Source organism: Erpetoichthys calabaricus, chromosome 4, assembly GCF_900747795.2.
Source record: "Erpetoichthys calabaricus chromosome 4, fErpCal1.3, whole genome shotgun sequence".
Lineage (NCBI taxonomy): Eukaryota > Metazoa > Chordata > Cladistia > Polypteriformes > Polypteridae > Erpetoichthys > Erpetoichthys calabaricus.
In genome coordinates this window covers 14,610,306-14,626,135 of record NC_041397.2, presented here as the reverse complement: position 1 = coordinate 14,626,135, position 15,830 = coordinate 14,610,306, and the positions used below count along the sequence as shown (strand labels likewise).

The 15,830-nt window shown below is 40.4% G+C and overlaps 1 protein-coding gene across 5 annotated transcripts in view; it reads right to left on the bottom strand.

Annotated features, from left to right (window-relative positions):
• The window catches only part of atp11a (ATPase phospholipid transporting 11A), a 238,339-nt gene that overhangs the window by 18,017 nt on the left and 204,492 nt on the right, over nt 1–15,830 (bottom strand). For 3 of the 5 annotated variants that reach the window (XM_051926330.1, XM_051926331.1, XM_051926328.1), the window contains exons 21-26: nt 14,596–14,698; nt 13,664–13,809; nt 10,882–10,941; nt 7,564–7,691; nt 7,244–7,379; nt 7,000–7,023 (exon numbers count right to left, since the gene is read on the bottom strand). In XM_051926330.1, the coding sequence (XP_051782290.1) occupies nt 7,000–7,023; nt 7,244–7,379; nt 7,564–7,691; nt 10,882–10,941; nt 13,664–13,809; nt 14,596–14,698 (597 nt within the window). The remainder of the gene's footprint in view (nt 1–6,999; nt 7,024–7,243; nt 7,380–7,563; nt 7,692–10,881; nt 10,942–13,663; nt 13,810–14,595; nt 14,699–15,830) is intronic. The other 2 variants (XM_051926332.1, XM_051926329.1) reach the window with 1 other exon arrangement.

Here is a 15,830-nt window from a genome sequence, read left to right as displayed (position 1 = left end):
CAAAGCAACCAGGGCGGTCACCCCCTCGTGGTCTGGAGGAGGCGCAAGCCCTCCTCTGGTCCTCCTGGGCGTCCCGGCTGGGTACCACCCCCAGCCGCGTGCCACAAAATTATATATATATATATATATATTAATTACAGTACTGTGCAAAAGTTTTAGGCAGGTGTGAAAAAATGCTGTAAACAAAGAATGCTTTCAGAAATATAAATAATGATTGTTTATTATTATCAATTTACAAAATGCAAAGTGAGCGAACAAAAGAAAAATCTAAATCAAATCAATATTTGGTGTTACTACCTTTTGCCTTCAAACCAGCATCAATTCTTATAGGTACACTTGCACAAAGTCAGGGATTTTGTAGGATTCTAGTCAGGTGTATGAACAACCAATTCTACCAAACAGGTGCTAATGATCATCAATGTCACACGCAGGTTGAAACCCAGTCATTAACTGAAACAGAAACAGCTGTGTAGGAGGCTTCAAACTGGGTGAGGAACAGCCAAACTCTGCTACCAAGGTGAGGTTGTGGAAGACAGTTTCTTGTCATGGCAAGATTAAGCACAGCAACAAGACACAAGGTAGTTATACTGCATCAGCAAGGTCTCTCCCAGACAAAGATTTCAAAGCAGACTGGGGTTTCAAGATGTGCCGTTCAAGCTCTTTTGAAGAAGCACAAAGAAACGGGCAACGTTGAGGATCGTAGATGCAGTGGTCAGCCAAGTAAACTTAGTGCAGCAGATGAAAGACACATCAAGCTTATTACCCTTCGAAATCGGAAGATGTCCAGCAGTGCCATCAGCTCAGAACTGGCAGAAATCAGTGGGACCCAGGTACACCCATCTACTGTCCGGAGAAGTCTGGCCAGAAGTGGTCTTCATGGAAGAGTTGCAGCCAAAAAGCCATACCTCCGACGTGGAAACAAGGCCAAGCGACTCAAGTATGCACGAAAACATAGGAACTGGGGTGCAGAAAAATGGCAGCAGGTGCTCTGGACTGATGAGTCAAAATTTGAAATATATGGCTGTAGCAGAAGGCAGTTTGTTCGTCGAAGGGCTGGAGAGCGGTACAATAATGAGTGTCTGCAGGCAACAGTGAAGCATAGTGGAGGTTCCTTGAATGTCTGGGGCTGCATTTCTGCAAATGGAATTGGAGTTTTGGTCAGGATTAATGGTGTTCTCAATGCTGAGAAATACAGGCAGATACTTATCCATCATGCAATACCATCAGGGAGGCGTATGATTGGCCCCAAATTTATTCTGCAGCAGGTCAACAACCCCAAACATACAGCCAAAGTCCTTAAGAACTATCTTCAGCGTAAAGAAGAACAAGAAGTCCTGGAAGTGATGGTATGGCCCTCACAGAGCCCTGATCTTAACTTCATCGAGTGTGTCTGGGATTACATGAAGAGACAGAAGGATGTGAGGAAGCCTACATCCACAGAAGATCTGTGGTTAGTTCTCCAAGATGTTTGGAACAACCTACCAGCCGAGTTCCTTCAAAAACTGTGTGCAAGTGTACCTAGAAGAATTGATGCTGTTTTGAAGGCAAAGGGTGGTCACACCAAATATTGATTTGATTTAGATTTCTCTTTTGTTCATTCACTGCATTTTGTTGATTGATGAAAATAAATGAGTAACACTTCCATTTTTGAAAGCATTCTTTGTTTACAGCATTTTTTCACACCTGCCTAAAACTTTTGCACAGTACTGTATATATATGTGTGTGTGTGGGGGGGGGTGTGTGTGGGTGTATAAAATCCTAACCCTAAAAGTGCAACGATTTTTTGTTACGTTTTTATGTCACTTTTTTGTCACGCTTTAAATCGGTCTTATTTTAAAACCTACATATATATGTTTGGTATCATTCTTTTCGAAATTTATTGAACCTTAGTGTGATGTTGTTAGATTTTCAGATTCTTATTCCATTTATAAATTATAAACTAAAAAATATCAAGAACTCACGTCCCGCAAGACAAGACTTAACCAAGAGTGCCAATAGATTTAACCACACCCAAGGCCGGAAATAAAACACTAGCAGTAGGACAGCTGCTGTACAGGCTCTTAAATGTTCAAAGCGCCGCACGAGATGCAGATCACGTGGCACAGCAGGAGCAGCAGCAAACCAGCAGCTGATCGAGCAAAGAGAAGGTTAAAAAAAACACTATATTTGCTTCCGATCGTATCACCGTTTAAGAGGGGGTTTCGGAGGAGCAACCGCGTCTCCTTGGGGTGTGTTCAGTCCCCCTCTTCAGAACGCGAGTGGCAGACTGGCTGCAACTGGGGGTTGGGCGCCAAAGGCGCCAGGGGGTCTTGTCCTCCAAGTATATATATATATATATATATATATATATATATATATATATATATATATATATATATATATATATTGTGACAGATTAAGGTCTCCGTGACCCCTTGAACCCTCAGACTACACGTCAGACACCAGGTAAAAGTCCAAATATGAATATTTATTATAATAATAAAGTGCACAAAGCACCCTCCTCTCCACAATACTCAATAATAAATCAATAATATCAATACAATACTCCTCCACACTCCCAGACGCGTTGTCACCCTTCCACCCAGCTCAGCTCCACGTCTGGGATTTCCCATCGTCCTTTTATATTCCCTGACCCGGAAGTGTTTCCCATCTTACAGTCCATGTGATTTTTTATCACTTCCGGGTCAGATAAAAAGTTCTTCTTTTCAACCCGGAAACACGTTGTTCCCTCTGGTCATATGATTATGACGTGCTTCCGCGTTATAGGGCACGTATAAGTCCTTGAGCCTCCCTGCAGCGACTCCTGGCGGCCCTGACGTTATCCAGCAGGGCTGTGTATTAAAACTCCATAGTCCATGAGGCCCTGCTGGAATTCGGGGCATCTCCACGTTGCAAGGAGAGCTCCATCTACCGGCCTGAGGGTATTGGCCGGGATGAATGGCCGGCCATCCCTCACAATATATATATCTCATCCAAGTGATTTGAAGCCTAAAACTGAAGAGTAATTTTCATTCCTTCAATTTCTTTTCAGTTTCCTTCTGAGTACTTATGTATATTCATCATTCACTATTTGGTTTAATAAGTGGAAATGGAATCAGTCCTGTGTCATTTGCATCGTATTGCTAACAAGGAGCAGTTAAAACAATGAATACAGTTATTTAATACTAAAATGAGCAATTAAGGGTTCAAAATCATAACAAGCGAGTCAACTACAATGAAGCAGAAAAATGTCACTTGAGCAATAAGTGTTTCATCAGCAGTGAATGATTTCTCATGAAACAATTGGGTTGGAACAAAAACCTGAAGCCACTGTGGCCCTCCAGGACCAACGTTGCTCAGCCCTGATTCAAAGGGTCTCAGTCTTAAATAGCAAATAAATTAAATAATGTTAATTAGTAGCAAAAATTAGTCACCTCAGAGATAGACGAATGTTAGTAAGTTAAGTCTCTCTCATTTGGCAGGATGGTACATTTAGTGTAGTAGGTATCCACTAAGAAAGGACATTTCAATATATTGATAGTTAATGGTGAAAAATACCCACAATAGAAAAACTAAATTCCCCAGACTATCAAAAATGCCTTGTCGGATTTGATTTAATTTTGGTGACGTTGTTATATTTATTGTTAATAATTGGACATTCTAATGCACCCCGTCCCCCACAGTACTGACAGCAATCACACGGAGAAATGGGGCATACCGGTTTATGCAAATGAAAGCTGAAGTGAAAGGGGCAAAGTTTGGTGAAGCTCGAAGAAGACATGTTTAGCAAGTGCTTGGCAGGCAGGCACTGTGGCTGTGAGTGTAGTCAATTCGTATACAAATGATCCAGTAAGACAGCTATTTAATATACTGTATATTACACCCACAACTCCCTTCATGTTATCTGCAACCTTGTGCAAATGCCGATCTGGGAACTACAGTTCCCATCAGTCACTGAAACGCTCCAATTTCATCAGAGTTCACAATCTTTAAATAAGAACATATCAACAGAGTAGCAACTGCTGCATATTTATTCCTCAACCACTTCAGGATAACAATTTGTCTCGCTGGATTACAGCATTTATTTTACAGCAGAATTTCTCACCCTTTATGGCTTTGGGATCCAGTTTCTTAATGAGCATCAAACAGCATTTGAGGATTGAGGTTTTTCCCCATTTGTGAATTGAGTGCAATTAGAAGAGCCAGAGTGTCCCCTTGGTGAAACTAACGCAGTTAGAAATGAGGAAGAATATCATGGAGCATTCTCAGTCATTTCAGCAGACCAGTGTGGTGTGCCACATGTGACAAATAATCTGAGATAAACAGATTTCACTTTTTTTTTTTTTTTTTTTTTAAATCAGTACATAGTCTTGCATTTTTTAAAAACACTGTTGTCCACCTGCATATTCTCATTAAGTTTGCAATACTAATGAACGATCAGCCCTTTTTAAGTTAATAAAAAAACAGAGAAAATTAAAGAAAGAAATAAAAAATCACCACAAATTAAGCAATGGATCCAAGCCACAATTTTGTTTACTGATTTTCATAATGCGATAAGAAGAGAACAGGATGGTGCTTCTGAGAGAGTAAAACTAATTAGCAGCTTTTCTTTTTTTGCTGGTAGACATTTATTCAAGGTCACTGTATACTAAGGCAGTACTCATTTTAGGATTTGATGCCAATGGAGAGCATTTAGCAGTTTTTAACTTTGAATGAATCAGCTTTAAATCACCTTCATAACGTTACTAAATACAACTTTAATATGGTGTTCTGCTGCTTTTCACACCAATACCACCAAAAACTGTACGTAGCAAGTTCAACGGTAAGCAGCTCAAATGAACTAATAATTTTAGCCCCCACTAAAACAAAAAAATGCAGATATTGTATACAGAAAAGTACTTCGTTACATAGTACTTCTGATACATCCGATTAACCAATGCCACTATAACTGAGGCTCATGGACTTAGAAACTTCCCAGTCAAAGTTGAGTAACACAGTTAGTTATTGATAAATGACTTTCACTTCAAATACTATGCTTATAAATCTTTAATCTTATGGCATATTTTGAAATGCATCTCCTCGTATAACAACCAGGTCATGTCACATGCAGAAATTCTCAGATGATTTTGCACCTATGGGGTGTATCGATAAGGGGGATAAGACAGAGGAGAAGAGTCAGGCGGAGTACTTTTGTTTTTTGTTGCAAACAGAATTGTCTGCAATGTAACATCAGCAAAACCAAGGAACTGATTATTGACTTCTGACGTGTCAAAGAGCCTCTATGTCCAATCATTATTCAAGAAGTGGATGCAGAGGTGGTGTACTCCTACAAGTATTTGGGGCTCAACATGAAAGAAAGGTTGGACTGGTCTCGAAACACAGAGGAACTATAAGAAAGGGTAGAGCAGACTCTTCTTCCTTAGTAGACTGCATTCCTTTAATATGGAAAGTGACATCCTTCACATCTTCTATAACTTGTATTACAGTAATCCCTCGCTATATCGCGCTTCGCCTTTCGCGGCTTCACTCCATCGCGGATTTTATATGTAAGCATATTTAAATATATATCGCGGATTTTTTGCTGGTTCACAGATTTCTGCGGACAATGGGTCTTTTAATTTCTGGTACATGCTTCCTCAGTTGGTTTGCCCAGTTGATTTCATACAAGAGATGCTATTGGCAGATGGCTGAGAAGCTACCCGGCTTACTTTTCTGTCTCTCTTGCGCTGACTTTCTCTGATCCTGACGTAGGGGGATTGAGCAGGGGGGCTGTTCGCACACCTAGACGATAAGGACGCTCGTCTAAAAATGCTGAAAGATTATCTTCACGTTGCTATCTTTTGTGCAGCTGCTTCCTGAAAGGACATGCTGCACTGTGCTTCGCATACTTAAAAGCTCGAAGGGCACGTATTGATTTTTGATTGAAAAACAAACTCTGTCTCTCTCTCTCTCTCTCCCTGCTCCTGACGGAGGGGGTGTGAGCTGCCGCCTTCAACAGCTTCGTGCCGAGGTGCTTCGCATATTTAAAAGCAAACAGCCCTATTGATTTGTTTGCTTTCCTCTGTCTTTCTGACAGACTATGCTCCTGACACGCACTCCTTTGAAGAGGAAAATATGTTTGCATTCTTTTAATCGTGAGACGGAACTGTCATCTCTGTCTTGTCATGGAGCACAGTTTAAAATTTTGAAAAAGAGACAAATGTTTGTTTGCAGTGTTTGAATAACGTTCCTGTCTCTCTACAACCTCCTGTGTTTCTGCGCAAATCTGTGACCCAAGCATGACAATATAAAAATAACCATATAAACATATGGTTTCTACTTCGCGGATTTTCTTATTTCGCAGGTGGCTCTGGAACGCAACCCTCGTGATGGAGGAGGGATTACTGCCATGTAGGGCTATTCACTCCGAGAGTGGCCGTCTGTGATTTAAGTCGGCATCCTGGTGAGGTGCATGTAAACTGATGTTAATGTGTCTTTAAATATATATAATGTTGTTTTGCAGCTGAGGTGGGTATCAGAAGAAAAAGATGGATAAACATGGCAACTATCAATCATCCTTGGGCCAAGCTTTATGCATCTGCCAAGTGGACTTTGCAGTATTTTTAGGTAAAAGCTCACAATGTATGCCATTCTCAGAAGAGGGGAAGTCCTCACACAAGTCACAAGAAATGAAATTCAAAGAATCTGACCAACTGCAGAATGTGATACATGTAGAGAGCATTGAGTACATTAATTTGGTGGATGCAAACCGATGACAGTTTACTGAAGAGATAGCATGTGGGACTCCAGCTTTAGGTATTCTGATTTGTCCCCAGTGTAGTCCATAACAAAGAAGTGACTGCTGCTAGAATCCACTGAACACAATCATGTGGCAACATTAGTTTAAATTAAGACTACATACACAAAAGAAGGGGAGACTAAAGTGTCTATGATATGTGACAACACACGCACTACAAGGAACCTAAAGAGAAGACAGAGAACAAACAGGGACGGACAGACGAACTGACAGGGTAGGCTTACCAGGTGCGTGTTGGCTGTCATTAGCTGAGGACAGGAAGAGAAGCAAAACAGCAAAAAAAAAATTGAGACTTAAAGTAAATAAAGATGTTAAAACTGAGCAATTGAGAAGATGAGGGAAAAAACAAAAATGCAGAGAAACAGGCATGCCAATAAGAATCCAGCTACCAACTGATGATCATAAGCAAAGGAAACAGGACACATGGAGCTTCGTAGGCTCAGAGAAAAATCCTCTTTTAGGCCTTACCTGTCCATTGCTGGTCAAGGTTGTGTTATCAAAGAGAAAATAAGCACCAAAGAAAAATACAAGGGCATCAAAAACACCAAGGAATGTCCAGTAAATGAAAGTCCTCCAGCGGAGCAGACAGTTCTTGCTAATATCCCTGTCCAGAAAAAAAGAAGTCAATGGTGAGTTCTTAAAGGGAAATACATTATGTATACAGGGAACCTCCATCTTTAGCTTGCTGTGCTCCGTTTTTAATGGAGCCAACCAGAATTCTGTAAAAAAAAATAATACTCTCACCAAAATAGAAGATTTCAGTGAACATTGTGAGAACCCTTACTTACATGTAAAGATATGGGTCTTTCTTCAGAATGTCCATGCCGACATGTTGCTCAATGAGGCTGTACAGCAAGATGGGCAGAGATGTGAAGCTAATGTTGTACAGTGTTAGGTAGGCAGTGTCATATAAAGGCTGAAATGAAGAAGGCAAGACACAATAGTAACCACGTCACTACCAGTGCACATCACCAGAGTAGACACGTATTGAAGAGATGTGGTTTACAGTTCCATTGCTAGCTTAATATCTACTTACACTTTAAAACTTTCAAGATTAGTATGATCAAGCCTGCCAGCATATAACTACTTCATCTTGCCAAGCTATGTGTGTTGTATACCTAGTACTTTCCCTTCCCCACCAAGACACTTCAACATGTCCTGAAGCTATCCCCTCTGATTTCTGATACACATCTTGTACCTTTGTCTACTCTTGTAGATGTGGACAAATATGTTGGTCCCCTTACAGCTCACTGAATTCAGTGCTGTGTGCCTCCCGAAAAATGATTAAATCAAAAGTAATTGGCTCCTGTATACCTGCATGCCTTTGATTTGTCATTGAGTAAAGCAAAGCAAGTGTGAAAAGAGATCAAGCATTGCTTATTGTACAAAGATATTCTAAAATGGCCTGGACACAATTGTTGGTACCCATAGAAAAAAACATAAATGACTGGATTCAAGAGAATTTTCAAATTAGCTATTTTCTTGAATTTGTATCACAAATGTCTCCAATCTTGTAATCAGTCATTCAGACAATTTGAAAGGAGGAAAGCCATCACTTTGCTGTTTGGTATCATCGTGTGTCCCATGCTGAACAAGGACCGGAGAAAGCAAAGGAAATACAGTAGTTGCCTGAGAAAATCAGAAAGAAAATTATAGACAAGCATGTTAAAGGCAAAGGCTAGAAGACCATCTCCAAACAGCTTGATGTTGCTGTGGTAACAGTTGCAAATATCTCTCTATTATAAAAAAAAAATGTTGAGTCGAAATGTGATTTTCTCGGAGACACTTTAAAGTCCTGTGTGACAAGGCAGAGAGACAAAAGGACAGCTGCTGTACAGACTTTTAAATGTTCAAATTACTGCGTGACATGCAGATCACACAGCACAAGCAGCAGCAAGCCAGCTGATCGAGCATAGAGGAGGTAAAAAAAACTATTTGTTTCCAATTGTATCACCGTTAAAGAGGGGGTTTCGGAGGAGCAACCGCATCTCCTTAGCATGCATTCAGCCCCCCTCTTCACAATGCGAGAGGCAAGGACGCGAAGTGACTGGCACGTAATGTGCTCCGGGGCGGAAGGGGGTGGGTGAGTGAAGCGAGCAGGGGGCAAAGCCCTCTACTTATTAAGAAGTTTAAAGTCCATGGGACTGTACCTAACCTCCCTGGATGTAGACACAAGAGGAAAATCAACTCCAGAATGGGCAGAAGGATAGTGAAAATGGTAGACAAATAGCCAAGGAAAACTTCCAAAGAGATACAAGCTGAGCACCATGGTTAAGGTCAATCAGTGTTTGATTGAACTCTCCATCGCTTTTTGAGTGACATTGGGCTCAATGGAAGAAGACCCAGGAGGACTCCAGTATTGAATGAAAAACATAAAAAATCCAGACTGGAATTTGTTAAAATGCATATTGACAAGCCACAATACTTCTAGGGGGAATGTCTTTTGGACAGATGAGACAAAACTGGTGCTTTTTGGCAAGTCACATCAATTCTGCATCCACTGACGAAAAAGTGATGCTTTCAAAGAACAGAATACCAAACCCCTTGTGAAACATGGAGGAGACTCTCTGTTATGTTTTGGGGATGCTTTGCTGCATCTGACTCTGCATCCAAAGATGAAACAGTGAAGCTTTGAAAGAAAAGAACACAATACCTACAAAGGTACATGGAGGAGGCTCGGTTATGTTTTGGGGCGGCTTTGCTATGTCTGGCTTGGGGTGGCTTGAGTCTGTGCAGGCAACAATGAAACCTCACGACTTTCGAGACATTCTGGAGCGAAACATACTGCCCAGTGTCAGAAAGCTCTGTCTGAGTCACAGGTCCTGGATCCTCCAGCAGGATAAGGAGCCAAAACGCACAGCTAAAAGCAAGCACGACTGGCGAAGAACAAAACATTGGACTATTCTGAAGTGGCTTTCTGTGACCCCTGATTTCAATCCTATCAAACGTCTATGGAAAGAACTGAAACATGCAGGCAGGAGAAGGTCCCATTCAAACCTGTCACAGCTGAAGCAGTTTTCTCAGGATGAGTGGGTCAAACGATATGTCGACAAGTTCAGAAGTCTCATTGAGACCTCCAGGAATAGTTTGTTTGCAGTGATTGTCCAACAAAATGTTAGGTTAAGGGTCCCATCATTTTTGTTCATGGCATTTTCATTTTTGTTATTATTTGATTAGTTGGATCAAAAGTCTTAAGTCTGATTCTTGTTAAATACAGAATAAACAATGATGGGTGCCAAATACTTCTTGTTAGTTTTAAGCTACCATATATACTCGCGGATAAGTTCTCCCACAGATAAGTCGGGACTTGATTTTATCGTATAATTTCTGGTATTTTATAATGTCGCTCTTATAAGTCAAATGTGGAAAACTCACACTATTGATCCAAGAGATTATGATATGCTAACGCCCACCTGAGAGAGTAACCACGGAGCACACAGCCTTTATCTGTAAGTGTGTGCGGCAATGCGCTGTATCAGCGTGTGCTCCTAACCTCTCTCTCTCCTCTCTCTCTCTCTCTTGTGCCTACGTGACCACATGGTAATACCCGAACTATTCTGAAGCAACATTTGCACTGATTTGTGTTTTTTGTATCTTACACCCTCATATACCTTTATCATAAGAGCATCCCTTATCTACATTGGAACGTTCGATCAGAAGAAAATATGAAGCTGGTTTTAAATTAAACGTCATTGAAGTAGCGAAAGAAATTGGTAACTGCGCTGCTGCAACAAAAGTGATGCGAGATTGGAGGAGGCAAGAAGATGAAAAAAAAAAAAAAATTTTAAGTGTCGCATTTTTGAACGGGCGTATAAGTCGGGGTCTGATTTTATGATTGATTTTTCATGTTTCAAGACCTGACTTATACGTGAGTATATACAGTATTTCAGATACAATTGTGGGTTCTTCTTTATTCATGGAGGGGTACCAACATATTTGTCCATGTCTGCAAGCTCTGCATTACCTGAATATGTTCATAATACAAGGCCTTAAATAACTTCCAAAAGTGTTTTGCTGATTTTAAAGTTTTTTTTTTTTTGAAAGAACAAACACAAAGTACTTGATACTTAGTTGCAATCATTGAATGAGCTGCAGGAAAAACTAACCTGCTGGGAAAAGCCACAGAAGAACTGGTAAAGAAACTGAGGGAAGATGAAACAGACATTCTGTTCAGGAAAAAAAGAGCAACATAAAGAAAAAACAAATTAATGTCACAGAATTGCACTACTAAACTTTTTACAATGCAGTCATTTGGTCCCCTGGATGATTTCTATATTCAGTTTCTATATATAACTGCTCACAAAACAGCAGCCACTCAGGATCTTGACCCTTCTTAAGTGAGCCATTTATTGTGGGTGGCAAGGGTGAAGTGGCACCAATATACAGTAGTGTGCAAAAGTTTGGACCCCCTTTCTTAAAACGTCTGTTAGTATGAATACTTAAGTAAGTAGAAGATGAACTGATCACCAAAAGGCAGAAAGTTAAAGATGACACATTTCTTTTAATACTTTAAGCAAGGTTACATTTTTATTTCCATCATTCACAGATATAAAAATACCAAAAAAATGAAAAGGGCCTGAAGCAAACGTTTGGGCACCGGACATGGTCAGTACTTCCTTTGGCAAGTATCACAGCTTGTAAACAATTTTGTAGCCAGCTAAGAGTGTTTCAGTTCTTACTTGAGGTCTTTTCCCCCATTCACCTTTGCAAAAGACTTCCAATTCTGCACGTTTCCTGGGTCATCTTTTAAGATCTATCCACAGATTTTCAATGATGTTTATGTTGGGGGACTGTGAGGGCCATGACAAATGATCAGCTATTCCAGTGTAGATTTTAGGTGTGTTTCAGATCATTATCTTGTTGTTGGACCCATCCAAATCCATTCTTCACAAGACTGATCGATCCACCGCCATGCTTAATATTTGGAGACATGTTCTTTTCCTGGAATTCATCACCCTTTTTCCTCTAAACATACCTTTGCACACTGTGGCCAAAAAGTTCTATTTTGACTTCATCAGTCCATAAGACTTGTTTCAAAAATGCATCAGGGTTGTTTAGAAGTTCATTTGCAAACTTCAGGCGCTGAATTTCGTAACTAGGATGCAGGAAAGGTTTTCTTCTGCTCACTCTACCGGGTCATATTTGTTCAGGTGTCACTGCACAGTAGAACAGTGCACCACCACTCCAGAGTCTTTTGCAGTCAAATGGGGGGGGGGGGCGTTTAGTTGCCTTTCTAGCAATCCAACATGCAGTTCTTTCAGAAAGTTTGCTTGGTCTTCCAGACCTCAACTTGACCTCCACCATTCCTGTTAACTGCCATTTTTTAATAACATTAAGAACTAAGGAAACAGCTACCTGAAAACGCTTTGCTATCTTCTTCTAGACTTCCCTGCTTGTAAGGATCAATTCTTTTGTTTTTTAGAGTGCTGGGCAGCTGCTTAGAGGAGCCCATGGCTGCTGATTTTTGGGACAAGATTTGAGGTGTTAGAGAATTTATTTATTTATTTGCATCGTGTGGAATTTCCTAAAGATGACTCTGAACAAGCCATAGCCCTAATGGGCTAATGAAGGTCTGAGACCTTGGAAAAAGTTATATGAGACCTCAAATATCTTGGGATGCCCAAACATCTGCATTCTGCTCCTTTCCTTTTTTCACTATACAGCTGTACAAAACAAACACAATACACTGTGGCAGACGGCCAGGGGTTATTCCTAGCTGGGATGCCTGGAAGGACCAGAAGAGGGACTATACCTCCCCTGGACCACGAGAGGGCAGCCATCCAGGTCTGTATGGGGCCACACCCAGAAGTGCTGCCGGAAGGAATTCCAGGGACACCCTGAGTACTTCCGGTGCTCATGCTGCACTTCCGCCACACCAGGAAGTGCCACCAGAAGACCGTCGCAGAGCACCTGGAGCACATCCGGGTCCCTTGAGTAGACGAGCTGGAGTCGGGAGGAAGAAGACAAAGCTTGGGAGGAGAGGAGTAAAGGCAGGAAGAAGGAGAAGTCCAGACGGAAGAGACTGACTTGTTAAGGGTGTTTGGTGCACTGTCACTGTGTTGTGAGCTGGAACTTTAATTAAAACGTGTGTGTTTTCGGGACATTCTGTGTCTGCCTGTTTGTGTCCGGGCTGAACTACCACAACACCAATCTTGCATAAAAATGCTGAAAAGAAATGTGTCATCTTTAACTTTACACCTTTTGGTGATCGGTTCATTTTCTGCTCACTTAAATAGTCACAGTAACAGACATTTTGGGGGCAAGGGTGCCCGATCTTTTGCATGCTACACTGTATATATCTACAGTATGTCCTGGTCCTATAAAAATACTTCACACATTGTGTGAGCCATTACAGTTCCCCTAGCAGGAATAAGTGTACAGTACCATCAGCTTCCAGAAGACCCGTCATTGGGTATTGCAGGCTAAGTGCTGAATGTGCATCCTGCTCAGGGGCTGTGAAGAACTTGCAAGTCAAATTTGTATGTGCACTGCTTTAAAGTATTTAATTTATTGTTTTTATTATTAGGCTGAAACCTTTTTTTCAGGGTGACTTGTACCATTTGAGAGACACAATTTGTTGCATGTCTTTTCTCTTTTTTTCTTTCCTAATTGGAATACAGGTAAGTGAAGTGACTTGCTCATATTCACACACAATCAATAGCTGGATTTGAACACACAGCCTCAGGGTATGAAGTCCAAAGTCTTAACCACTACACCACACTGCCTTTTGGGCTACAGGGGAGTACTATGATGAACTAATGCCAATCCAGGTTTGGTTTCTCTATTGCTGTATTGTGCTTAATGCTGTCAAGATAGGCATGAATTAAGCAGATTTAATTGAGATGATGATGACCATGTAAGGAGCTTTATAGAATGCTTAAACCTTACCTTATAGAAGAAGTATTGCACTAGTTCTGCTATTCTAATGTAGTAATAATGGCCATGAACCAGTAGCATCTTTTTCAAGTGTTTAAATTTTGGAATTGCATAGTCACTGTTCCTTGCAGCTTGCCGACCTTCTTTCCCCATAATTCCTGATAAGATGATAAAAAAGTAAAAGTAATACAGAATGCACCAGCAAATGTGTAGGTTTTCACGTATGCCACTGAACATTATGTTTATAGGCATGAAGGGGTGTAGAGAAAAGGCCCATGACTCAAATGAAATCTTGCTTTCTTTAATTTTTTTCAAGCAAAATACAGACATGCCAATTATGTCATTATATTTATATGCATCAAAAATGTATTTGTTACTATGATGAAAATGGAGTGTACCAGCTGTGAGGGTTTTTAATTGAAGTTTAACTTGAGTTACAGGACTAAATTAGCCTCTGTTGTCTTTCAGCCAGGGTTCTCCCCCACCACATCCCTATGCCTGGGGTTCAAATTCATGTTTTACTTCTATTTTGATCAGCCTTGATTGATTTATTAATGTTAGTTACTTTTGCTTATTATTTGCTTTATTCTTTGTTGTTTGATTGTATCTATGTATGCAAGTTGGCTGGGTTATGTACCATGTGGTTTGTGGGTGCCTGGGAAAAAGAGATGAGGCCACATGCCAACTCCCACCAGCTTTACACATGCAGGCTTTTCTCAAGCAAAACTTAACTTGAAATCAATTCTTGCAGTTAGTGCCATACATCGATTAGAATAAATGGACTGTTTCTGCTGTCATTCCCCCACATTAGCAATTTCTGCCAGTGAATGTTTTCGCTTTTCCAAGAAATATCAACAAAATTTATCATAATCTGGAAATCCGTCAGTTATTAACCCTTTTAGAACCTGGGCTAACCATAAGAAACCATGTTGACAGTGACTTACCAATCCCAACATGAGCTTCCAAAATCATGCTGACATCATTTGCCCCATCACCAATGGCAAGTGTGATGGGATGCTCCTTTGAAGCTTTAATAAGTTTCACAATCTGCAAAATAAGGGCATTTTCAAAATGTAACTAGTCTGTTTAAGTTAAAAACCAAAATGCCTACATTATTTCATTTTTTTTCCTTATACATTTTGTAAGGCAGATTTGGTCGGAGGCCAAACTCTCACAGAACAAATTTTAACCCAAACTCTAAACTCCAAAACACACACACACACACACTTTAAAAATTCACTCCCATTTAATCACCCATCGTGCATAAGATGTTCTGAAATCTTTTTGGTGGTGTCATTATTCATGTCATTTAAATTAATATTATTCGCTTCATGCCTCATGAAAATCCCTAGTGGTTGTACCCAATCATGTAACCTTTAGTAATTAGCCAGAAAGTAACATTTAAAAAGCATTTTGCCAGTTACTGGAAAATGGAGGTCTTGAAAGCAAACCACGATCATGGCAGGATAACACTCCTGTATTAACAAACTCGATAAAAACAGGCAACAAGTGCTCCCCTGTAGGCCTCACGGATACTGGCTAAGTACAAGAAAGCCTTCACTGCTGTGGAGATATTAACAGAATGTGTAATATGAAATGTTATTGCAGCTTGCTAGTGATGTTATTGATTCTGTAAAACAGGTGCTTCTGTCTGCTGCAACTGTTATGTCATATTCGTATTTTAAAAAAGGATGTCCAAAGTTGCGTAATAGACAGAGACAGTCAGGCTGATCGTGTATTCCTAGCCATTGATGAACTGAGGACATGGCCCTACTGTGTTGTTTGATGTTCTGATGAAGCAGAATTCAAAGTGGAACAGCAGGCACATTCAAGGGGTAGCAGGAGCACCTTTTGCTCTAATTGCCTCTCTTGAGTGTTGCTTTTGCAGGGGAGACCTACCATATGCCTTGAGGGGCTAAATTATATTTGTGGCAGGGGAATTTCAACCCAGTGAAACAACACATTTTTTTAGCTTTGGGGAGGATTTCAGCGTCATGTGCATATTCACTGACATTTTATGCTCCGTAAGCAAAAAATAAATAAAATCAATCCAAACAATAAAAAATAAGTAAAGCATTATAGTATCAGTGTCACATAAATTGGTGAATGCCGTTAATTATTTATGACACTTGAATTTACACAAACTCTTTAGAACTGCTTTTGTAACAACGCATTTTTA